Raw genomic sequence first — 25,989 nt, forward strand, 5'->3', positions numbered from 1 at the left:
GTATTAATAAATGTTTTATTGAGTATCTAAATAACACTGGAGTGTCACACATATTCCTTATTCAACATATTCACATATTGAATAAACAAACAAGAAAATGGACATTGTCTGTTCTCACCACAAGATGTCATGATTTTCCAGTAAAGAGATGCTGGAAATATGCATTTTAAACACAAAAGTCATTTTCGAACAGAATCTGTAGATTTTAGACTTTGAAATGAATGTCTCAGTGGTTGCGTCACACGCTGGTTTATGCGTGACCGATCCTGCATTTGGGCCTTCGCTCGTCTGACTGTAAATGATCTGACTGAACACGGATGATCCACGAGTTAATTAGTCAGAGAAGGTCATTATTGATGCCTTATGTCATGGTTTCCCATATAAACCTCCTTTACCATGTGAACTGTCAGTCTGAGAGCCTCGTCACCCGCTGGGGAGTCAAATCTGGAGCCCTGAAAGGTATAAAGATTTAATATAACACATTCAGGTCAATCTGTCCATAGTGAATAATGACTTGCTGATTTTGGTATTCAGGTGAAAAATTCATGGTGCAAAAGTTCAGTAATTCAACTTAAAAGGTGAAACTAATATATTATATAGACTCATTACATGCAAAGTGAGATATTTCAAGCCTTTATTTGTTATCATTCTTTTTTTTATAATTATAACAAATAAAGGCTTGAATCTCACTTTGCATGTAATGAGTCTATATAATATAGTTTCACCTTTTAAGTTGAATTACTGAAATAAATGAACTTTTTCATGATATTCAAATTTTTCGAGTTTCACCTGTATATTAGACAATCTCATATTGAGCATTAACTGTTTACACTAAAAAATTATTTTTTTGGAACATTATTGGAGTATGTTTTCTACTTTAGTTTTTTATGTTTAAAAATGTGACATTTTGGTAATTATTTGTCAAATTTAGGAATTTCTGAGTTTTTCCCAATGCATGGCCCCAAAATCATGTCTTGATGATGTCGTTGCATTAGAAAGCAATGGTTGCATTTATTTTAAAGGAAGTCCGCACATCTGTTTCAGTTGTTTAGGTTCTTCTTTGTGGCCGTTGTGCGTTCTGGACAACACTTGTTGTTCTGTGCACGTATTCCTGATTGAGTTCCTGTTTTGTGGCAAGACTAAATTCAATAAAACCATATTTGGTTCTCAGGGACACAATGGAGAGCCCGGTCCAGTGCTCGAAACGACATTGCACAAGCCATATTGCAATTTTGTCCCTTGCTGTGTTCTTGTGCTGATAAGGGTGATGTTTTAAAGCCTGTTGGGCTTAGCAGGGCAGTGTGAGTGAGAGTACACCTAATGCAGAACTCTGAAAGCATATCCCGGCTAACCAAAATGTGTTCCCAGAATGTTTTTCTGACGTTCCCATTAGGTTAATGAAACATTATTTTAGAGCCCAACCGATAAAGAATTTTGAAGACCGATACCGATATTTGTTGGTTTTAAAATCCGATATTCCGATATATCGGCCGATATTTTTTTTTTCAGAAACGCGCAACAAAACATTTAGAGATTTCCCTAACATTAGTTATTTGTAGTTATGTATGAGTTTTAACTAAAATAATATGATAATGCATTTTAAAAAGAAACCTGTTTCTTTTATTGTCACAACAGAACAGATGATAGTGGCATTATCTAGCTTTGTGGTTAGCTAGTCTATGATGAGCCATAATTTAGCAATGGATAACGTCATACTGCAAATTGTAAAACATAAATTTTCAATATAACAGGCCAAGGAGAGATGATCCGTCTCATTGCTATAACTGTCAAGCGCTATTAAAGAAATACTTCAGTCACATTGTCAAAAGTTAAAAGGACAGTCAGTCGACTACACTGTAACAACGTAACGTAATTACTACTAGCTAATTCCGCTTCACTCTCGGCTTATTTAACTGCAGCAAAACTGGACATGATAGTCACAAATTTTGTCCTGCTTATTTGAGTTTAGAGAACTGATGGGGATGATCTTTTAATTGTTATTCAAGCAATGTATGTATCGTGACCAACTCAACGAGTGTTGCCAACAGGGACAGTAGAGCGCCCTCTGGTGGACAAACTATGCAGCTCCAACACTCATGACATGGTTCAAGCATGTTTTCATTTATATTCATTTATATTCATTTGTTTTTCATTCAATATTCATTTATCGGCCATTATAACTGCCGATACCGATATTTTGGAAAATGCCTAATATCGGCCAAAAATATCGGTCTGGCTCTACATTATTTCTGAATGTTCTTTGTACGTTCGAAATATTTTTTTTAAACGTTGTTTAAAAGCTAAGGGAACATAAGTGACTGATTTTAAAAACATTTAAAAAAGCATATACCGACCCCAAACTTTGAACATACGGCTTTGCAATTTCAAATCTTATCAATATCAAATCTTGAATACCTAAACTAAACCCCGGATTATATGTTCCTCTTCAAAGAGCCAAGGACAGAGAAAGTGGCACCTGTGACAATATTGCGTTGAACAAGAACATAATCTATCATTCACTCAATCGCTCTGACATTCAAGAGCTCCTGCTTTCAGAAATGCATTAGTATGTCGTCCTATGAGAGCACTTTGCAGACAGACGGTGTGTTCAACAGTAACCTTGACATAAAAAGCACATTTAGCTGTTATTAAAAGACCTCTGAAACAAACCTGATGGCTCTGGGGGCATTCAGCTGGGAAACATGGTCCTCAGGGAGCACAAATGTGTTGTCATCTTTACAGTCCTGACAAGCATTCACTTATGTGAAAATTTGTCAGGAATAAGAAATAAATTAAGTAGACAATAATGGATTAAGTAGACAATAATGGATCTGAAATGACAGTAGGTCATTCATTTTGATGTTATTTGAACAAATACTTGATAAAATGTTTATTTTGGGTGGTGTTGTTCCATACCTGTATGTTTTATGGGTCAAAAATGGTACAAAGTACCCTACCCATGTGAACTGTGAGCCCAGTACTGACGAAAGTGTGGAAATATAGCTGCAAGCCACAATTAAGAGGACAAGCAACAGAAAAAAACAGCATTTTGATTTTGACGACGGTTTTAAGCTAAATGGTTGAAAGCCCATAATGCTATCACTTGTAATGTGACATTTTAACTTCTGACCAATAGGGGGAACTGACACCAAATTGATCTGATAAAGTCATTGTTGGGGGGTTTTGGGTGAGATTTTTCATCAAACTGTATATTTCGTGACCACTAGGTTGCATTGTGCCAAAACTGTGCAGGTACCCTCAGGTCATGGTTGTCATAACACGCACCAAATTTGGTCAGAATACACTAAAGCGCTGAGGAGAAATAGCATCATGTCCATTTTGGCGTGTTGTTCATATTTGTTCTCACATTCAATGAGAATGTTTGACTAATTGACTTGAAGTTCTTGGGGGTTTTTTTGTCAGCAAAGTCTGAAGATCATCTGGTGGTTTAATTTTCTTGATAATTGGATCATTTTTAATGAAATAATTTGCAAGTTTGTTGGTTGTGATGAAAGGATTCGCTATTTTGTCGGCTATAATGAAACGATTCACAAGTTTGTTGGCTATAATGAAAGTGTTCGTGAGTTTGTTGGCTATAATGAAAGTGTTCGTGAGTTTGTTGGCTATAATGAAAGTGTTCGTGAGTTTGTTGGCTATAATGAAATGATTTGCGAGTTTTTTGGCTATAATGAAACGATTCACGAGTTTGTTGGTTATAATAAAAGTATTCGTGATTTTGTTGGTTATAATGAAAGGATTCGCAAGTTTTTTTGCTATAACGAAACGTTTCACTTGTTTGTTGGCTATAATGAAAGTATTCGTGAGTTTGTTGGTTATAATGATAGGATTCATGATTTTGTTGGCTATAATGAAAGAATTTGCGATTTTGTTGGCTATAATGAAAGTATTTGTGAGTTTGTTGGCTGTAATGAAAGTATTTGTGAGTTTTTTTTTTTGGCTATAATGAAAGTATTCGTGAGTTTGTTGGCTATAATGAAAGTATTCGTGAGTTTGTTGGCTATAATGAAAGTATTCGTGAGTTTGTTGGCTATAATGAAAGTATTCGTGAGTTTGTTGGCTGTAATGAAAGTATTTGTGAGGTTTTTTTTGGATATAATGAAAGTATTCGCGTGTTTGTTGGCTATAATGAAAGTATTCGTGAGTTTGTTGGCTATAATGAAAGTATTCGTGAGTTTGTTGGCTGTAATAAAAGTATTTGTGAGTTTATTGGCTATAATGAAAGTATTCGTGAGTTTTTTTGGATATAATGAAAGTATTCGCGTGTTTGTTGGCTATAATTAAATTATTCGCGAGTTTGTTGGCTATAATGAAAGTATTCGTGAGTTTGTTGGCTGTAATGAAAGTATTCGTGAGTTTTTGGGCTGTAATGAAAGTATTTGTGAGTTTGTAGGTTATGATGAAAGGAATTACGATTTTGTCGGCTATAATGAAAGTATTCGTGAGTTTGTTGGCTATAATGAAAGTATTCGTGAGTTTGTTGGCTATAATGAAAGTATTCGTGAGTTTGTTGGCTGTAATGAAAGTATTTGTGAGTTTTTTTTTGGATATAATGAAAGTATTCGCGTGTTTGTTGGCTATAATGAAAGTATTCGTGAGTTTGTTGGCTGTAATAAAAGTATTTGTGAGTTTATTGGCTATAATGAAAGTATTCGTGAGTTTTTTTTGGATATAATGAAAGTATTCGTGTGTTTGTTGGCTATAATTAAATTATTCGCGAGTTTGTTGGCTATAATGAAAGTATTCGTGAGTTTGTTGGCTGTAATGAAAGTATTCGTGAGTTTTTGGGCTGTAATGAAAGTATTTGTGAGTTTGTAGGTTATGATGAAAGGAATTACGATTTTGTCGGCTATAATGAAAGTATTCGTGAGTTTGTTGGCTATAATGAAAGTATTTGTGAGTTTATTGGCTATAATGAAAGTATTCGTGAGTTTTTTTGGATATAATGAAAGTATTCGCGTGTTTGTTGGCTATAATTAAATTATTCGCGAGTTTGTTGGCTATAATGAAAGTATTCGTGAGTTTGTTGGCTGTAATGAAAGTATTCGTGAGTTTTTGGGCTGTAATGAAAGTATTTGTGAGTTTGTAGGTTATGATGAAAGGAATTACGATTTTGTTGGCTATAATGAAAGTATTCGTGAGTTTGTTGGCTATAATGAAAGTATTCACGTGTTTGTTGGCTATAATTAAATGATTCGTGAGTTTGTTGACTATAATGAAAGTATTTGTGAGTTTTTTTTTTTACTATAACGAAAGTATTCGTGAGTTTTTTTGGCTATAATGAAAGTATTCGCTGATTGGCTACAAAGCTAAACGCTGCAAAAACACGTTGTCAATAGAAACCTTTGAGCGTTTTTAAAGCAACCGGCTCTCAGAACGTATGGGTACAGCAGAACGGCAGGTTTCGTCACAGTAAATGGTAGAAGAATAAAGCGTTGACGGTTCAAATATTCATTTTGGAGGCCGCCAACATGTTTTTAAGAAGAGAAGAGCCTTATTCGCATATGAATTTATCATATGTGCAGTAACTGTTCCCTTAAATGAAAAAGCAAACCTGAATTTCCTCTCAATCTCAATACACAATGATCATGAAATCTCTTTTGATCTCTTCACAGACGGCACCATGTCATCACGGCCAATCAGAATCACCACAACAGAGCCAACCATCAGCCTCAATGGTAAGACGTCAGAAACATTTAATTATATATATACAGTATATAAATCAAGGGGGGTGCACACTTTTGCAGTTAGTTATTTCAAGCTATTTTCTTTCCCCCTGAAATGTGCCACTTTGGTTTTCAGTGGCATTAAAGGTACAATAGTTCTGTCTTTGTTCCCTTGTTTCATTTTTACATCACAATAACCAATTGTTTTAACAGGGGTATAGGCTTTTTATATCCACTGTGGGCATGTATGAATGAAAACAACTGTTTTCAGCATTGATGATGATAATAAAAATGTTTCTTGAGCATCAAATCATCATATTAGAGTGATTTCTGAAGGATCATGTGACACTGAAGACTGGAGTAATGATGCTGAAAATACAGCTTTGTGACACACCTTCTTCTAGCTGGGGGTCACGACCCCAGAAAAAACAGCACAAAACCAGCTGACCTGATGCAGTCGTACTAAATCACCACTATTGATGACTCATAATTTGTTAAATCTGTGTGTTTGCGTTCTTTCCTGACTAGAGTGACTGATGCACTGCAACACAGATAATGTATATATAATTTCTGCTCGCCCTCAGCACAAATGGACTCCCGCGTTCATTAGTACTTATGCATTAAATAGATGCAAGTTATGTGCTGACACTTCAGAAAACAGAAGCTCTGTGAATTTTGCAAATCATTATCAAGCAACACGGGTGATCAGCTGATGCTTTGATGATGCAGTTCAGACCCAAATAATGTAATGTGAACACAATCCAGAATTCGGTTTCAGACCAGATAATCGAACCAAGTGTAAAAAGCACCCCAATCTTTATGATTCATGCTTATTTTGAACTCTCCAAAGTAACAATGTTAAACTAGCTCTCCTGCACACCGAGACAGGACCGTGATCATGTGGTTTTTCTCGTCTGGCAGTGCCCACAAAGACGAGCGAGGACAGCCATGGAGGAAAGTCTTCCCCGTTCGCCGGTTTACTGAGGGTTCCTCTGCTCCTGCTACTCCTCTATGGGTTTGTTTGTTCTCTGGACGTCCTAAGCTCTGCTTTTCAGCTGGCTGGAGGTGATTATTCATCCTTTACCACACGTTTTGCATCTGTTAACCACATTGGGGTTTTACTCACTTTTACCTTTTAGCTGTTTTTGCATGATTCACAAGTTTTTTTGGCTATAATGAAACAATTTGCGAGTTTGTTGGCTATAATAAAAGTATTCGTGAGTTTTTTTGGCTATAATGAAAGTATTCGTGAGTTTTTTTGGCTATAATGAAATTATTCGGGAGTTTTTTTGGCTATAATGAAATTATTCGTGAGTTTTTTGGCTATAATGAAAGTATGTGTGTTTTTTGGCTATAATGAAAGTATGTGTGTTTTTTGGCTATAATGAAAGTATTCGTGAGTTTTTTTGGCTTTAATGAAAGTAGTCGTGAGTTTTTTTTGGCTATAATGAAATTATTCGTGAGTTTTTTGGCTATAATGAAAGTATTCGTGAGTTTTTTGGCTATAATGAAATTATTCGGGAGTTTTTTTGGCTATAATGAAAGTAGTCGTGAGTTTTTTTGGCTATAATGAAATTATTTTTGAGTTTTTTGGCTATAATGAAAGTATGTGTGTTTTTTTGGCTATAATGAAAGCATTCGTGAGTTTTTTTGGCTATAATGAAAGTATTCGTGAGTTTTTTTGGCTATAATGAAAGTATTCGTGAGTTTTTTTGGCTATAATGAAAGTATTCGTGAGTTTTTTGGCTATAATGAAATTATTTGTGAGTTTTTTGGCTATAATGAAAGTATGTGTGTTTTTTTGGCTATAATGAAAGTATTCGTGAGTTTTTTTGGCTATAATGAAAGTATTCGTGAGTTTTTTTGGCTATAATGAAAGTATTCGTGAGTTTTTTTGGCTATAATGAAAGTATTCGTGAGTTTTTTTGGCTATACTGAAAGTATTCGTGAGTTTTTTGGCTATAATGAAATTATTCATATGTTTATTGGCTATAATGAAACTATTCGCGAGTTTGTTGGTTATATTGAAAGGATTCATGATTTTGTTGGTTATAATGAAAGGATTAGCAAATTTTTTTGGCTATAACGAAACGATTAGCGAGTTTGTTGGTTACAATGAAAGTATTCGTGAGTTTTTTTGGCTATAATGAAATTATTCATATGTTTATTGGCTATAATGAAACTATTCGCGAGTTTGTTTGTTATATTGAAAGGATTCATGATTTTGTTGGTTATAATGAAAGGATTAGCACTTTTTTTTGGCTATAATGAAACGATTCACGAGTTTGTTGGTTATAATGAAAGTATTCGTGAGTTTTTTGGCTATAATGAAAGTATTCGTGAGTTTGTTGATTTTAATGAAAGAATTTGCGATTTTGTCGGCTACACTCACTTTTCAGCTGTTTTTGCATTCTTCAGCACATTTCCCAGACAATTGTTTCCCGGTCTTTTCTTTCTGGGTCAAATGTCATTTGTTTTCATGCAATTCTTCATAATATAAGTTACTGCTTCTGAACTGCTGCATGTGTGTGAAATAGTTTGCAATCATTGGTTAGACATTAAGATTTAGTTAATCAATTCTAAACGCGTTAATGACGATGAAGAAATGGCCTTGCATGATTAACTTGAGCAGTCAGCGCTGTGGTGCATGTCATCTGTACAAAAACAAGACATAAGTTGCTGTTAAAGGGTTTAGTTCACCCCAAAAACACAGACTGTCATCACTTGCTCTTTTGTCATTTCTAAACCTGATTACTTGATGTCCCCGAAGAACATTCATCTTTGTCTTTCCTTGGCTTAAATAAAAGTGAATACACTGTAAAAAAAATATTGTTGGTTTAACTTAAAAAAGTAAGTAACCTGGTTGCCTTAAAATTTTAAGTTCATTGAACTGGAAAAAGTGAGTTAATACAATGAAGGAGAATGATTTAATCATCAGAAAACTCAAAATTATATGTTATCTGAACTAAATAAATTATTTTAGTAAAATAAAAAGAATATTTTATTTTAAAAAAAATATTAAGTTGATTTGACAAAAGGAAAAATGTAAAAAAAAAATATTGTTGGTTTAACTTAAAAAAGTAAGTAACCTGGATTTGTTTGTTTTTGGGTGACCTGTCCCTTTAAGATTATCACATCAAAACTAGCTCACTAAAATCAATTTTTTTCAGGCAAAGTGGCTGGAGACATTTTCAAGGACAACGCCGTCCTGTCCAACCCTGTAGCCGGACTCATGGTGGGGATCCTGGTCACGGTTCTGGTCCAGAGCTCAAGTACTTCCACATCTATCGTGGTCAGCTTGGTCTCGTCTGGACGTAAGAAACACATCTCGACTAAACTCCTCATATCCTCTTATTAGAGTCAAAATACACGTAATTAAGTAACTACTATTCAGAATTTTAAATATTTTAAATATAAATATTTTACTTTAAATATTTTTATTCAGCAAGGACGCATTAAATTGATCAAAAGTGACAGTAAAGACATTTTATTTATCCTGAAGAATCCTGAAGAAATAAGTACGTCACGGTTTCCACTAAAATATGAAGCGGCACGATGTTGATAATAATCAGAAATGTTTCTTGAGGTAGGCTATATCTTTTTCCACTTTATTTCCAGAAAGCCTCATAGAAGTTGTTCCCTGCGTTATGAAGAGCTATCTCTCACGGATGAGCTGTTGTGGTGTGTGTGTGTGTGTGTGTGTGTGTGTCTATCAGATCTCGATCCAAAGAAACAACAGATGCAGAGCTTTAATTAGCACGCATTGTTTGGGTTAATGAGCTTATGTTTAAGAGTTTAATTATATACAGTGGGGTCTGAAAATCTGGGATTAGAAAATATGATAATATTTCAAACAAATGGACATTCACCATCTGAAATCTTCAATGCAACTTTTACTCAAATTGTTATGCCGATAATATAATTCATAATAAAACATGCGCATTAATTTAGAAAAATGCGAAATACAAGCATGCCTGTGTGTGTGTGTGTGTGTAGAGAAAATACAGAATGTGAAATAGTGTGTGTTTGGGGTTTCTGAGCTCACCGCAATCCTGTCTCTTGAAAGAAACCTTTATCTTTAGGAATGGTTTAAAACGAGATAAACCTTGAATAAAGCTCGGCTTTTCTCCGAGTAAGTGAATTGAAGCGAATGGATGTCAGGAGTGGGAGTGTGTTCAAGTTCTGTGTGCTTTCAGTGAACACACACTCCAGCTGTTGTACACCCAGAAGCCGTAATTACTGATCTGAAACAAATGTGACTTGACTCGAATGCTAGCCGGATTTAAGAGTCAGTAAACAATGGGAATTCAATTCAATTATGTCATATCCAGTGTTGGGGCTGTCAAACAATTAATCACATCCAAAATAAAAGTTTGTGTTTACATAATATATGTGGGTGCACTGTGTGTAATTATTTTGTATATATATAAAAATGCACACGCATGCATGAAAAAAGGGAAAAAAAATACAAATTAATTTAAGAAAAAAATATTATTAATATACAAAATATTATGTAATATAAATCTATAAATTAGGGCTGTGCAAAAATTAATTGCGATTAATCGATCCAAAATAAAAGTCTGTGTGTACATAATATATTTGTGTGTGCTGTATATAATTATTTTGTATATGTAAATACACACGCATGCATGTATATATTTAAGAAAATGTGTTATTCATATATAAAATATTTATATTTATATAATATAGATTTTGCATTTATATATATACAGAATTTAAGCGCAAATAATTCTTAAATATATACATGCATGCATAGGTATTTATATGTACAAAATAATTATATACAGCACACACAAATATATTATGTAAACACAGACTTTTATTTTGGATGCGATTAATCACAATTAATTTTTGCACAGCCCTACTATAAATATAAAAAAAAACTATAAATACATGAAAATATTTCTTAAATATATACAAGCATGTGTGTGTACTTATATATATATATATATACATATATACATATATAATAATTATACACAGTGCACCCACATATATTATGCAAACACAAACTTTTATTTTGGATTAATCATTTATCTAGTGTCATAAACCACTGAACAGGAGAGATGCTTCGGGACGGACCATTTTGCACATGTAAACACCACTGAAAGAAGTGCATTTATAATGTTGTGCATTTATAAAGTCTCACCAAAGCTGCATTCATTAAAAAAAGCAATATGTGGAAATAATATCACTTTTAAAACAAGCTGTTTTCTATGTGAATCGATCGTAAAGTAAAGCTAATATCAGCATATGAGAATGATTCCTGGATCATGTGACACTGAAGACTGGAGAAATGATGATCACAGGTGATTTACTTCATATTCACATATAAAAAAAGTTGTTTTTTTTTTACTTTTAATCAAATAAATGCAGCATTGGTGAGCAGAAGAGACTTGGTTGCATGCATCCACATGAAATTATTCCTGTGTGTGTGTGTGTAGTGCTGGAAGTGAAGTCAGCGGTCCCCATCATCATGGGCTCCAACATCGGCACGTCTGTCACCAACACCATCGTCGCCCTGATGCAAGCGGGAGAGAGGAACGAATTTAAACGGTACCGACCCAACCATCACGTCATCATCAGCATTAAATCAAACCATTCTCAAAGTATTTACAAGTTCATTTGCCAAATGATTCTTAATTTTGCAGAATTGGTTTCTCCAAGTCAGCATGAAATCACCTAATGGTCCGCATTTACATGTTCTACGTCTTATTGTGAATAATTTATCAGTGCAAGTTATTCTAAAGAAAACTAATTATCTTTCCAAGCTTTTCTGCCTCTGAAATGACTTTCAGTGTGTGTGTGTAAACTGATGTGATGTGTTTCCTTTGGATGCAGGAACGTCTAGTTTTCTGACTAATTGAGTTTCTGTTTAAAACAAGGAAAAAATGACCTGCCGATGGAGACAAAAAACCTTAAATCAAAGGAAACAGTGTCTATTTTTCTGACTTTGACAAATATTTGCAATAATATAAATCACTTTTTTCAGAGTAGCTCTTGTTTTATGTAATGCAACCTTTCTGAAATTCGGCAGAAAGTTAACAGAAACACACACTGACTTCAGGGCGATGGAACCGGATGTGTTTTATGCGACTCGTTTCTGGGTTTTGTCCTACAAAAATACATCATTCCTGCAGCAAATAATGACGATGACCTTCAGCCTTCGTGTCCTGCCGAAAGCCTTCACAAAACTCACACTCATCCAGCTCTCGCTCCGTCTGATATGAAACCAGCCCAATCCCCATGAATGATTTATCATTTCCATCACATTACAGGCTGAATGTCCTGCTGCGAATGTCATTTCAGGTTTACTTTTACTACATTATTCATCACATTTCCTTTCTCTTCCGTTTTTATCTGGGAAAAACACACATTAAAAAGCATCAGTGATGAATGCAGAGAGTATAAACACACACAGCTGTGTATGGAGGACCAAACCTGCAGAAATTAAAAATGAATAAATGGATAAATAAATGTGATAAATGTTTAAATAAATGTGAAAAAATGGATAAAAAAATTTGTATTATTATTTTTCTATACATTTTTAAATAAATTTAAAAAATCGTTTTAACTTAATTATTTAAATTAATTATTATTTGATTTATTTTTATATTTATAGATTTATTCTTACATTTATTGATTTATTTATTTATGCATTCATTTATTTCTAGATTTATTTATTTCCACATGTATTTATTTTTAGATTTATTTATTTATTTAGATTTATTTATATATTTGTCTTGTATGATAATTAGGTGGGTTGGTCTTGCTTACCATTGGTTAATCATGTGTTTTTTTCTGCTGAACTTTACTATTAATAATGAAATAAAACTGAAATAAAATAAAATATAAATATTAGTTGAAAAACTAAATGAAAATTAGAAATGTTTCCGTTTTACGGAAGCATATTGCATTCACTTGAGGAAACAAAATCTAGTCTGTTTTTCTGAATTAATGAGTTAATTATCTCAGAATTATGATATATTTTTCTTGGAAAAAAAAATGTTCACTCTGTTTTTATTAATTAATGAGTTACTCCTAAATTTTGAGATAGTCAAATCATTAATTCAGAAAAACAGAGCAAAAACTTTTTTTCCCGTGAAAAAATATCACGTTATTAACTCGTTAATTCAGAAAAACAGAGTAGATTTTGAATGCAATACGCTTCCGTACCTTTGTAAACTGAAATACAGCACTAAAAGCACTAAAATTAGAAAAAAAAATTAAACTAAGTAAAAATAAATAAAACATAACAGTTATATAAAAATAAAAAAAATGACATAAAAACATAAAAAAAATTACTAAAAATAAACTAAAATTAACATTGAAAACGAATTAAACTCAACTAATCACTGCGATGATTTTGCAAGACGCAGTGTTATATATCACAACTTAAAATTCAACATTAGAAGAAGTAATAATCTGTTGTTTCAACTTAACGTCAGATTTCGTGCATGCTTGACCTAAAATTGGACGTTTAGTCAAAGCCCCCCTGTCGTCAATAATTACATCCCTTTGCATCCCAACTCATCTTTGATCATATAAACGTTTTTTTCCTTGAAAAAAGTTCTTGAATGTAACTCGACACCCTTGCCTCATTTAGTATGTGCGGTTCTATGAATATTCAAATGAGCCCCGCCTCCACTCACTCACTCACTCACTCAGAGATCCACTGGTTGACGATCACACGGTCGTTTGTGACGTCAGAAACACCAGCGATTTCAAAGCGTGTTTTTGAGATTTAAGTTCTCTCCACATATGTAAGTTGTGACGCACGTAACTGCAGCTCTGCTCTCTGGTTCTCCAGTGCGTTTGCGGGAGCCACGATCCACGACTGTTTTAACTGGCTGTCGGTGCTGGTTCTGCTGCCGCTCGAGGTGGCCTCGGGTCTGATGAGCTTCCTGGCCAGAGTCACTGTCAGCGGCTTTCAGCTCCACAGCGGAGAAGAGGCTCCCGAACTGCTGAAGACGCTCACTGAGCCCTTCACCAAACTCATCATACAGGTGTGTGTGTAGACCCGCTGATGTCTCCTCGAGTGCTGAGATGTGTAGATGTGCAGTGCTGCTGACTCTCTCTCTCTCTCTCCCTCCAGCTGGATAAGTCGGTGATAACGGGCATCGCTCTGGGTGACGAGTCCATGAGGAATCACAGTCTGGTGAAAGTCTGGTGCAAGTCCAGCGTCTCAATGGTAACTCCTCGCTCACACACTCCTAATCGCCACATCAAGAGTTTACCCAGAAACCTTACGTTTCTTTTCTTCTCTGTTGAAAAAAAAAATTGCTTGATTATTTTATGTAGCCTATTAAGAATTTTTGATTGTGTATGAATATATACATATATATATGAAGAGTTCAGATGCAAAAGCCTCTAAGTGCCGTTTGAAATTTTCTTCTCGAATGATGATTTTTATCAAGCTTGTATATTTAAGTTCAGTAATTTCACTTAAATTGCAATTAGGATTACCTATTAATTGTCATTTAAGTGAAATTACTGAACTTGAATATATAAGCTTGATAAAAATGACCATTTTAGAAGAAAATTTCAAATGGCACTTAGAGGCTTGTGCATCTGAACTCTTCATATATATATATATATATACATGCATACAAACTCCCACTTAAATGAGAATTACCAAAATGAACAAAAATAAGCTTTATTTCCATAAATAAATAGTTTCTCTCTCTCTCTCCAGTCTTCAGTGAACGTGACCGTGGCTGCCGCCCATAACTGCTCAGCTGAACTGCATTGTGGGAATGACAGTGATCTCACGTGGATCACACAGAATATCACCTCGCAGGTCAACACAGAGAAATGTGAGTGTAATCTTGGAGTCATTTTCAAGTCAAATTCATTTACAGTTAAAGTTATTCATTTACTTTTTATTTTTAGTTTGATTTATTAATTTATTTTTTAAGTTTATTTTTATTTAATTTATTTATTTATTAGTAGTTTATTTAATTATTTATCTATTTATCTATACGTTTATCTATTTAGATTTTAATTTAGATTTTTTTGTACTTTCTATTCATTAACTTCATTCATTTATTAATTAATATTTTATTTTTTATTTAAAATTTTTTATTTAATTTCTATTTATTTATTTCAGTTTTTAGTTTTGATCTATTTACATTTTATTTATTTATTTATTTATTTAATAGCTTACTTTCTATTCATTTACTTAATTTACTTATTAATGATTTTTTTTGATATTTTTATCTATTTACTTTCTATTTATTTATTTTTCTTTTTTTTATTTATTTATATTTTTGGATTTATTTATTTATTTTCTTAAATTTTATTTATTTACTTTCTAATCATTTACTTTATTTATTTATTAATATTTTTATTTATTTAGATTAATAATTTTGATTTTTTTCCCACTTTCTATTTGTTTTATTTAGTTACTTTCTAGTCATTTACTTTATTTGTGAATAGTTTTTATTTATTTAGAATATCGTGCAAAAGTTCATTTATTTCAGTACTTCAACTTAAAAGGTGAAACTAATATATTATATAGACTCATTACATGCAAAGTGAGATATATCGAGCCTTTATTTGTTATAATTTTGATGATTATGGATTATGAAAATCCCAAATATGAAAGGTTTTCATAAGCTGTCATCCATAATCATCAAAATGATAACAAATAAAGGCTTGAAATACCTGTATCTCACTCTGCATGTAATGAGTCTATATAATATAAAGTAAAATCACTGAAGTAAATCCCCGATGTTCTCCTGTGGTGTGTGTGTGTGTGTGTGTGTGTCTCAGGCCGGCACCTGTTTGTGGACTCGGGTCTGTCGGACCTGGCGGTGGGTCTGGTTCTGTTGGCCGTGTCTCTGCTGGTGTTGTGCTCCTGTCTTCTGCTGCTCGTCAAACTGCTCAACTCACTACTCAAAGGTCAAGTGGCAAAGGTCATCGAAAGGGTCATCAACACAGGTGAGCCAGAGTCACACAACCCAACACACACACCGCTCTTCAGATCTTCAGATCGTTTCAAAGCAGCTTCACCGTAATAAACAATATATGATGATAAATAAATATTATACGATTCAAATTCTTTATAGAAAGTCCATTAATTATGAAACTGGTTATTATTACATTTCTGTTAATTGAAATAAAATATACATTTTCGTTGAAAAGCTTGCAACTAATAGCAAATTAGAAATGTTGCCTTGGCAATAAAATGATATAAGTTTAAGTTGAAGCACTAAAATTATTAACTGGAAATAAATAAACTAAAACTGAAATAAAAATAAACCCAAATAGCAATATTTGAATCAATCAATCAAACAAACAAAACAACAAACATAAAATAATGACAGAAGAACATACCAGAATTACTAAAAATGTAACTGAAGTATATAGAAATTAAATATAATTTAAAATATTAGTAATAAACTATATAAAAACTAAAACTACCTAAAAAAAAAAATGTTCAAAGTAAATCAAATTGAAGACACACACTTGTTTGTAAGGAGTGTGTGTGCCGTGTGTCCTGCAGATTTCCCGTATCCTCTGGGATGGCTGTCGGGATATGTGGCGATGTTTCTGGGAGCCGGAATGACCTTCATCATCCAGAGCAGCTCCGTCTTCACCTCGGCCCTGACTCCGCTCATAGGTGACTATCTGTGTGTGTGTGTGTGTGTGTGTGTTTGCTTTTATGTTATTTATAGGCCATACAAGAACAGATTCAGTGCATTTTTAAGTGTTTTTTGTTTGTTTTTGTTTTTAAATGTTATTTATAGGCCATATAAGAACAGATTTAGTGCATTTTTAAGTGTCTTTGTTTGTTTTTGCTTTTATATGTTATTTATAGGCCAAATAAGAACAGATTCAGTGCATTTTTAAGTGCTTTTTGTTGTTTTTGCTTTTATAAGTTATTTGCATATAAGAACAGATTTAGTGCATTTTTAAGTGTTTTTTTTGTTTTTGTTTTTATATGTTATTTATAGGCCATATAAGAACAGATTGAGTGCATTTTTAAGTGTTTTTTGTTGTTTTTGGTTTTATATGTTATTTTTAGGCCATATAAGAACAGATTTAGTGCATTTTTAAGTGTTTTTTTGTTGTTTTTGCTTTTATATGTTATTTATAGCCATATAAGAACAGATTCAGTGCATTTTTAAGGTAATCTACAGACTCGTGAAAAGCTCTGAAAATCCCGGGATCAAAAATGATCTTTACGTGCAGCAATAAGTTAAAAGATTATTATGTTTTTTGGATGTTCCCTTTTAACTTCAAGATACTGACACAAAATATCTGCTGATTCAGCTATAAACTAATGAACACAAACAGTTTTGATTAAACTTTAATGTGTGCTGTTTCTTGAAACATGTTCAGATGTAGAGGCTCCGATACATATTAACTGGGACTCTGTCAGGCGAAACCACGCGCTTTTCCTTTCAATTATTTCTTCATGAATTTACTCGACAATGATTCATAACTGCTGCGTGATTATGCTAATTATTAACTTCTCAGCCAATAGGGATCCCCCAGTCTCTTGGAGATTGCACTGACCACAGAGTTCATCATTTATTAAAGTAAAGCAAAGGTTAAAAGATCATCATCATCAGCGCTGATAAAGGGACATTAACCCCATGACCTTTCGCTCATTACAACGAGACCATTTACACGGCCCTGTTTGTGTTTTGACATTTTTCCCGCGTCGTTTCGAGTTTATGGAAATCATAGAATTGAGTTTCTGCCGTTCCAGAACTTTCCAGAGTTGCTGTCGGATGCATGTTTTCAATTATTCACAATGCATAACGTTTCAAAGCGGCTGCATGTTTCTACATTATAAAGTAATCAGTAATCAGAGGTGACTGTGCCGTCTTCAACATCAGGCGTTCAGTTAGACTCAACCCGTGAGCTCTTTTGGTAATGATCACAAATTCACAATATATGGAAAATATGAGCTTCTTGTGTATGGAATGCCAAGTCTGCCAAAATAATATACATAAATGTAGAAATAAATACATGTGTTCATTCTGAAATAAAATAAAAAAGTATCAGTTTCCACAAATAAAGCATTTGTGAATCTTTGATTGTTTGTTCATGTCAGTTCAACAAATACAAGATTAATTTTAATAATGTAGCAATAGCATCGAGTAATATGAATAAATGCTGTAGATGTTCATTGTTAGTTGATGTAACTAATATTGTAAAGTGTTACTGAGACTTCTTTCAAAAACATCTTACGGACCCCAAACTGTTGAAACTCGAAAAATTAGAATATGGTGCAAAAGTATATTTATTTCAGTAATTCAACTTAAAAGGTGAAACTAATATATTATATAGACTCATTACATGCAAAGTTAAATATTTCAAGCCTTTATTTGTTATAATTTTGATGATTATGGATTACAGATATGAAAATCTTTTTTCACGTGTATGTATGTATGTATGTATGTGGAGACCGGGGCTAGTTGTCACAAGGGATCTACTTCATATCTAGTAAATAATCCAATTGAACAAACTTGTATTCTCTAGAAGCGGTTTCAGACATTCTCAAACCGAAGTGTGATTGGATATGCGCCTCATAACTGTCGGCCTTTGACTCTTGCAGGCATTGGTGTGATCAGTCTGAACAGGGCGTATCCTCTGACCTTGGGCTCCAACATCGGCACGACCACCACCGCCATCCTCGCCGCCCTCGCCAGTCCCAGAGAGAAGCTTCCCGCTGCGTGCCAGGTAGGCTACGGGACCGAGAGACCCGCCCGAAAAATGAATGGGAAATTGGCAAAAATGTGAAAATACTGAGTTTTTTTGTGCATACAATCTACAAATCAGCCACGATCTTGAAAAAAAGCACACAACAGTGAAGGGGTCAATCTATAAAACATCAAGAGTGCAAAACAGACACATCCAGACACACACACACACACACCAAAAGATTCAAATTATACATGTGTTTTGCATTTTTAAAATGCTCAGTTTGTCCACCAGATGGCATCCATCTCATTTCAAAAATTGCTTTTATGAGGCCTAGGCTTGACTCTAAAATGAAATACAGCTTTAAAAAAAAATATATATATTTAAAAAAAAAAAAAATTTTTTCTTTATGTTCAATTGGGGGAAATTTTGTCATAATTATTGCATTAATACTAATTATAATTTTTTTTTATTTTTTAAATTTTCTCAAAACACCAAAACAGAGAAGAAAAAATATTATAAAAAACGAGTAAAAAAAAAAATCATGATTTTTTTTTTTTTTTTTTAAATATGAATCCCGCCCTTTGGGTCCATTTGTACCCGAACACCCTGAGTGTGACTCTGAAACGAGTGGGTAGGGTTAAGTTTAGGGTTGGGTATCGTTTGAATTTGAACGATTCTGATTCCGATTCCTTGTTTCGATTCCGGTTCCTAAAGATTCTCGATTCCGATTCTTTTAAGAGGCAGGGTCAAAAAAGTTTAGCTAACCTTGCTAACCAACGGCCTTTCTGAAGGAAATACTCCTTTTGTCACAAATTTTGCATTTTGCGAAGACTTCGTTATTTTTAGAAAAGTGAAGCCACACTTTGGACCGCCGACGTAAGCTACTCATGTTCGACTTGCGCGGTTAGACGCTTCTTTGTTGGTGTTGTTCAGCCAATTCTTCTTCTGCTCGCCGGACTGTGAATATCGAAACTAGGAATCGAAATTTTAACTTTTGAACGATTCCGGGAAAAACGAAAAGTTAGTCTCGGTTCCGATCGATACTCGATTCTCGATACCCAACCCTAGTTAGGGTTAGACCACTAGGAGGCGCTAAAGAGCGAACGGGCTGATGATTTGCAGCCCGACTGATAATTTATCATCACGAGACAGTGAAAATGTCCCGTTTTCCCTCCAGATCGCCTTGTGCCATTTTTACTTCAACATTTTTGGGATTTTACTGTGGTACCCCGTCCCGATGACTCGCCTGCCGATCCGCATGGCGTCTGCGCTGGGCGAGCGCACTGCTAAGTACCGCTGGTTCGCCGTGCTGTATCTGCTGGTGTGTTTTCTGCTGATGCCCTGTCTCGTGTTCGGCATCTCTCTGGCCGGATGGCAGGCTATGGTCGCGGTGGGAACGCCGTTCTCCGCGCTCATCGTCTTCATCCTCCTGATCAACCTGATGCAGGCCCGTAACCCCACACGCCTGCCCAAGACGCTGCGCAGCTGGGACTTTCTCCCGCACTGGATGCACTCTCTCAAACCGCTGGACAAGCTCATCTCCAGAAGCACGGCGCTGTGCTGTAGCCCGGCTCGAATGAAGGACCCCGAGGTGGTCGTGGTGTCTCCAGAGTTCAAGAAACCAGCCGAGTGTGGCTACGATAACCCTGGCCTGTCTCTCCCGGAGGAGATCTCCTCCGAGCCCAGAGTCTTTAGACTGAGAGGACTGGAGAGATGCAACAGCACGCCGCTATAGACGCTCTCTCAGATTCAAGCTCTGCTCCAAAACCTCATGCACTGCAAAAAATGCTTTTCTTACGGAGTATTTTTGTCTTGTTTCCAGTCCAAATATCAAAAGATTCTTAAATCAAGATGCATTTGCTAAATTCGTAAAATGCCATAATACACTGTAAAACTGAATGCGCTTTATCTAATCAAAAATCTAAGTACAAGCAATATTATTAATTCAATTTAACAATAGAATTGAGTAAAATTAATCAAATTAATTCCTTAAAAGTTAACCATTTAAAATGAGTAAAGTGTACCAAAAAAAAAGTACTCGTTGGCCTCGTTTACACTGCATGGTTCAAGTGACTCAAATCCGATTTTTGCCTCTCATGTGGCACAGATTGGATATGACCGGTGAACGTGTAAGCAGGAAAAAAACGCATGGATTCCGATTTTCTCAGATCGGATTCAGGCCTCATTCATATAAATCGGATATGAATCGGATACGTGCATTTGCGTGTGCCATGTAAGCAGACAAATCGGATATTCCCTCGTACGTCATTAAAAAGTGCGCGATTATAGGCGCGATGGAAGAAAGGATGCACATTGCGGAGGTTTCATGTCTTTTGAGTGTTTGGGGTGAAGAATGCAGGCCAAAAATGCAAGATTGTTACAGAAATAAATCAGTTTTTGAAGACATTTCACAAGACATGAGGCATCGTTTTAAGTAGAGCCTCTCCTCTTTTTTTCTCCGCCGTACAAGACCAATTGTTTTGATGACTTATTGAAATATTGTGGAAAGAAAACACTGGATAATTTTATTCGCATCTGCATCCATTGAATTTCGTGCTGTGTTGCTTAATTTCCCGGGTCAGAACGTCTACATTTGGTAGTTTCAGCAGTGAGTGTAAATGCAAAAATCGGATATGGGTCACTTTTAAAGGATGATGTAAGCAGGTCGTCAAAAAAATCGGATATAGTCAGAAAATCGGATTTGGGCATCAAGACCTGCAGTGTAAATGCAGCCTTAAGTCACCATTATGGTGATCAGTGTTTGTTTTAAAATGACGGTTTTCTCCTTCAGTGATTCTGCTCGTTAACGTCAAGTGTCTTCAATGTTGGCAATTTAAAATAAAGAGTTCTTAATTATGCTTTTTAGTTACATTTTTTGGTAAACTTTACTCATTTTAAACGGTTAACTTTTAAGGAATAATTTGATTAATTATTACTCAATTCTAATTTGTTTGTAATCTGTTGCCACATTTTATTGATTAGGTAAAGCATATTCATTTTTACAGTGTATATTATGTCTTGTTTTCTGGGGGAATTCGTCAAAATGAAGTGAGTTTTTGCTTAAAACAAGCTAAATCAGCTGAATTCTGTTTGAATTAACATTATTTTTCTGACCCCATTGGCAGATCATTTTGCTTTTTTTTTAAGCAACAACTCACTTCATTTTTGATAATTCCCCCGGAAATCAGGACATAATATAATATATAATGGCATTTTACTCATCTAGTAGCTGCTTGATTTAAGAATCTATTGATATTTGGACTGGAAACAAGACAAAAATACTAAGTAAGAAAAGCAGTGTGAAACTTTTAAAGCATCATATGATTATGCTCAGCCTATTCACAAGGGAACCTGAAAGCTGATTAAATAAGCTTTGCATTGATGCATGGTTTGTTAGGATAGGACAATATTTGGCCGAGATATGACTATTGAAAATCTGGAATCTGAGCATGCAAAAAAAATAAAAAAATCTAATATTGAGAAAATCACGTCAAAGTTGACCATTTATGTTCATGATTGTGCTGCATTCACTCACAAAAATATATTTTTAATAGGAAATTTACAAAATATCTTCAAGGAACATAATCCTTACTTAGAAAAATAGATCATTTTGACCCATACAATGCTATTGCCACATAAATACCCATGCGTCATCATGTGACTGGTTTGATCCAGGGACACATATCAGATTTCGGCCTAAATCTAAGACAGCGTCCCGTGTGTCTTTCATGTAGAATATCATATCATATAACGCACAGTGACAACTCGGTAAGAGACAAAGTGAAATAACGGCTGATTAGAAATGTATTTTCTAATCATCTCAGAGTTGAGATGTTTGCCTGTTGTAGTTTATCCTGTCAGACTCACACGTTTAAAAAAAGAACATTCCATTAAGTTTTCTCTGAACATTCTAAACGGCCAGTATTTTAAACGTTTTTTGAAAAGTGTGAACATTCTATATGATCATTCCAATGTTACTTTTGAATGTCGTCCGGACATTCTGAAGCAAACATTTAAAAAATGTTTGATTGACATCTAAAGAATTTCAGAAAAAAATAACTGCAATTGAATGATTTTTGTGCAAACGTTTTGAGAACATTATTAAAGACAACTTTAAATGAACGTGCACTGTAAAAAATGCTGGGTTGTTTTAACCCAACTTTGGGTCAAATATGGACTAACCCAGCCATTGGGTTAAATTTTTACATTACATTTTTAACCCAACATTTCGGGTTTGTCCATATTTGACCCAAAATTGGGTTAAAACAACCCAGCATTTTTTAGAGTGTGCTATTGAAGAACGGTTGTTCATCACTGAAAGTGAAATAACGGCTGATTAGAAATGTATTTTCTAATCATCTCAGAGTTGAGATGTTTGCCTGCTGTAGTTTATCCACTGTCAGACCAACACTATCTCACGACCAATTCGTACGAATTCGACGCATGATTAAAAAGTGGCTAATTCGTACGACCTCACTCGTACTAATTCGTACGATTTGTCTAAACTTACGTGATGGTTAGGTTTAGGGGCGGGGTCAGGGGTAGGTCATTCGTACGAATTCATACGAATTGGCCAATTCGTAAAATATGTACGATTTAGCAAAATCGTATTAATTCGTACGAGTGAGGTCGTATGAATTGTTACGAATTAGCCACTTTTTAATCATTCGTCGAATTCGTACGACTTGGTCGTGAGATCGGGTTGGTCAGACTCACACGTTTAAAAAAAGAACATTCCATTAAGTTTTCTCTGAACATTCTAAACGGCCAGTATTTTAAATGTTTTTTGAACATTGTGAACATTCTATATGATCATTCGAATGTTACTTTTGAATGTCGTCCGTACATTTTGAAACAAACATTTAAAAAATGTTTGACTGACATCTAAAGAATTTCAGAAAAAAGAAATCTGCAATTGATTGATTTTTGTGCAAACGTTTTGAGAACATTATTAAAGACAACTTTAAATGAACGTATTGAAGAACGGTTGTTCATCACTGTGAAAACTTTATCCGAACGTGTTAGCTAAACGCCACTGATCAGGTCATGATTCCTGCAGACAAAACCGCATTTCAGCTGAATATTTTAAGTAGCTATCAAGTTTTGATGCACCACTTGATAAAATAGTTCAATGCAATTAAATATGGACTATTGTACCTAGTTTTTGTGTATGCTGTATTATTAAAGTTTACATGCTAAGACCAAACTCTATAGAGGAGTGCTATGTTTCTGCATATTACAAATCAGTCACTTTTAAGGGTGTTTAGTTATTACGATGGAGCCAGTCTCTTGTGCTCAACAAAACTGCATTTATTTGATCAAAAATACAGTAAAAAACTGTAATGTGAAATTTTATTCAAATTAACAAAGAGCAGTTTTCTATGTGAATATATAGTACATATCCTGTGATCAAAGCTGAATGTTCAGCATCATTACTCCAGTCTTCAGTGTCACATGATCCTTCAGAAATCTGCTTAATAATTTTGTTGAATCCGTGATTTTACAATTATGTCTTTACTTAGCCTGTCACTTTTGATCAATTTAATGCAACCTTGCTGAATATAAGTATTCATTTCATTCATTAAAAAACCCTGATTTTGAACAGTAGTGCATGTCAGACAGCAAGGCAGTTCACTGGGTTTTGAAACAGAGCCTTAGTTTTACATACGGTGTTTATTCAAATTGGAAATGCATTTGCATTTTTGTGCAAACCAATCTATTTTATTCACCATAATATTTTTACAATATGTTCAGAGCATTAGCTCCAGGCCATTGTGTCTCCGAGGAAGCTGGTAAATGAACATTTTGTTTTGTCCTGCAGTCATGCATGAATGTTTATCATCTGTAAATCTGGCTGAATAAGTGGTTTGAAAGTCTACATCAACAGAAATAACTCAGGGCCATCCCTGCACACCTCGTGTTATTAAATATACAGATATTGAAAAACAAATAGCTTTCTTTTTATTTCCCATGCACAATGCTAATGAGAGACCACATGGAGTGTTATTAGCAACAGTTTGTTTTAATTAAGTATTAAACATTCCCCAGTGTTACTGTGTTTTGTATTAAAATTCATTGAAAGCAGAATATTTGCTCTCACTCTAAAAATGCTGGGTTTTTTTTGCCCAACTTTGGGTAAAATATGGACTATAAAATATGGACCAAAAAATTGTTTTTAACCCAATGGCTGTTTTTTTTTTTCATATTTGACCTAAAGTTGGGTTAAAACAACTCGGCAATTATTCAATGGGAAGAAAAGCTTATAGATTTACTGAGTGATTTTCACATTTGAAACACTGAAAGCTGACCATTTCATCAAACATCATTTTAGGTTGATTTAGTGTATAGGGAATGTTTAATTGAAATAAGCTGTGTGTTATTTTGTATGTGTTTTATATCAGGTGTGGATACTCTTGTAAACACATTAAAGGCACATTATACTGATGACAAACTTTGGGAAAAGTAACGGAATAAAGAAAATGAAACACAAATGGTACAAGAATGCACTATGTCTAATTGTAGTTGTGAAGTAACCAATTTAGACTATTTGCAATTAATATGCACACATTCACTCGATTTAAACACCCACGCGATCGCACTCCAAAATGATCAATTACCGATTGTATCAATTGCATCATTACACCAGTAGGTGGCGACACGCGACAAAATTATGTTATTTTATTCATTTGTCTGTTCAGAATCGTGATCTGTTTGAAAATCATGATTCTCAATTTAACCAGAATTGTGTGGCTCTAATTCACTCTTATTTGCATGTCTTAACATATCGAAAAAGCTAAAGTTTCTTGTCACGAGTTTTTAATAGTTCACAATCACAGTTTTTCACCTGTGCAGTATTAAGTAATAATAATAATAATATGTTTTATTTATATAGCGCCTTTCCAGGGCTTTACAATGAACAAGCAACAATAGCAATGATAACAAACAAAACAACAGTAGATGAGAGTAAAAGATCAGTGAAGGTTGAATATGTAGGTGACTTTAGATGATATATACACTATCAGCGCTACGTATTTGGAACCCCTAAAAGGTTCTATACACTCTTAAAAAATGGGTTCCTCTGGGTTCTATATAGAACCCTGGGGTTCCATACTTGGCCAATAGAACCTTTTACCAAAAAAAAAAATGGTTCTATATAGAACCATTTTGGAGTTCCATATATGAAGCGGGGGATGGAACCATTTCTGGTTCTAAATAGAACCATTTCTTCTAAGAATGTAATCTTTCTGTCTTCATAAATCACCAGTTGCCTCCTGTGAAATGTCTACTGTGACCGCTGCCACAGCGCCTGTCCCCGAGTGTGTGTAGGGGGCGTGGCTTAGCCATAGGTCAATTCTGCCGGCCCAGAAAGTTAGTAAAGACATCGTTAAACAGTGGCTCAACCTTAAGTTTGTCAAGCGACGAGAATACTTTCTATGCGCAAAAACTGTATTCTCGTCGCTTAATAACGATGTCTCTTTAACAAATCTTTTAACCAATTTCAATCCCTCAAGAAGCCTATGGAGGAGTGATCCAGCTCTCAGATTTAATTAAAAATATCTTCATTTGTGTTCTGAAAATAAACGAAAGTCTGACGGGGTTGATCAACATGAGGGAGAGTCATTAC

General features: G+C 34.5%; 1 protein-coding gene across 1 annotated transcript; it reads left to right on the forward strand.

The window, feature by feature from the left end:
• Positions 1–367: 367 nt before the first annotated feature.
• Positions 368–24,459, forward strand: slc34a1a (solute carrier family 34 member 1a). Its single transcript, XM_039654895.2, has 12 exons — positions 368–459; positions 5,634–5,696; positions 6,606–6,749; positions 8,855–8,998; positions 11,150–11,261; positions 13,516–13,711; positions 13,801–13,896; positions 14,401–14,521; positions 15,480–15,647; positions 16,213–16,329; positions 18,277–18,401; positions 19,543–24,459. The coding sequence occupies exons 1-12, from the start codon at positions 369–371 to the stop codon at positions 20,098–20,100; spliced, it is 1,935 nt and encodes a 644-aa protein (XP_039510829.2). The 5' UTR covers position 368; the 3' UTR covers positions 20,101–24,459.
• The last annotated feature ends 1,530 nt before the right edge of the window (positions 24,460–25,989 follow it).

The sequence above is a fragment of the Pimephales promelas genome, chromosome 9, assembly GCF_988280905.1.
Source record: "Pimephales promelas chromosome 9, fPimPro1.hap1.1, whole genome shotgun sequence".
Classification (NCBI taxonomy): Eukaryota; Metazoa; Chordata; class Actinopteri; order Cypriniformes; family Leuciscidae; genus Pimephales; species Pimephales promelas.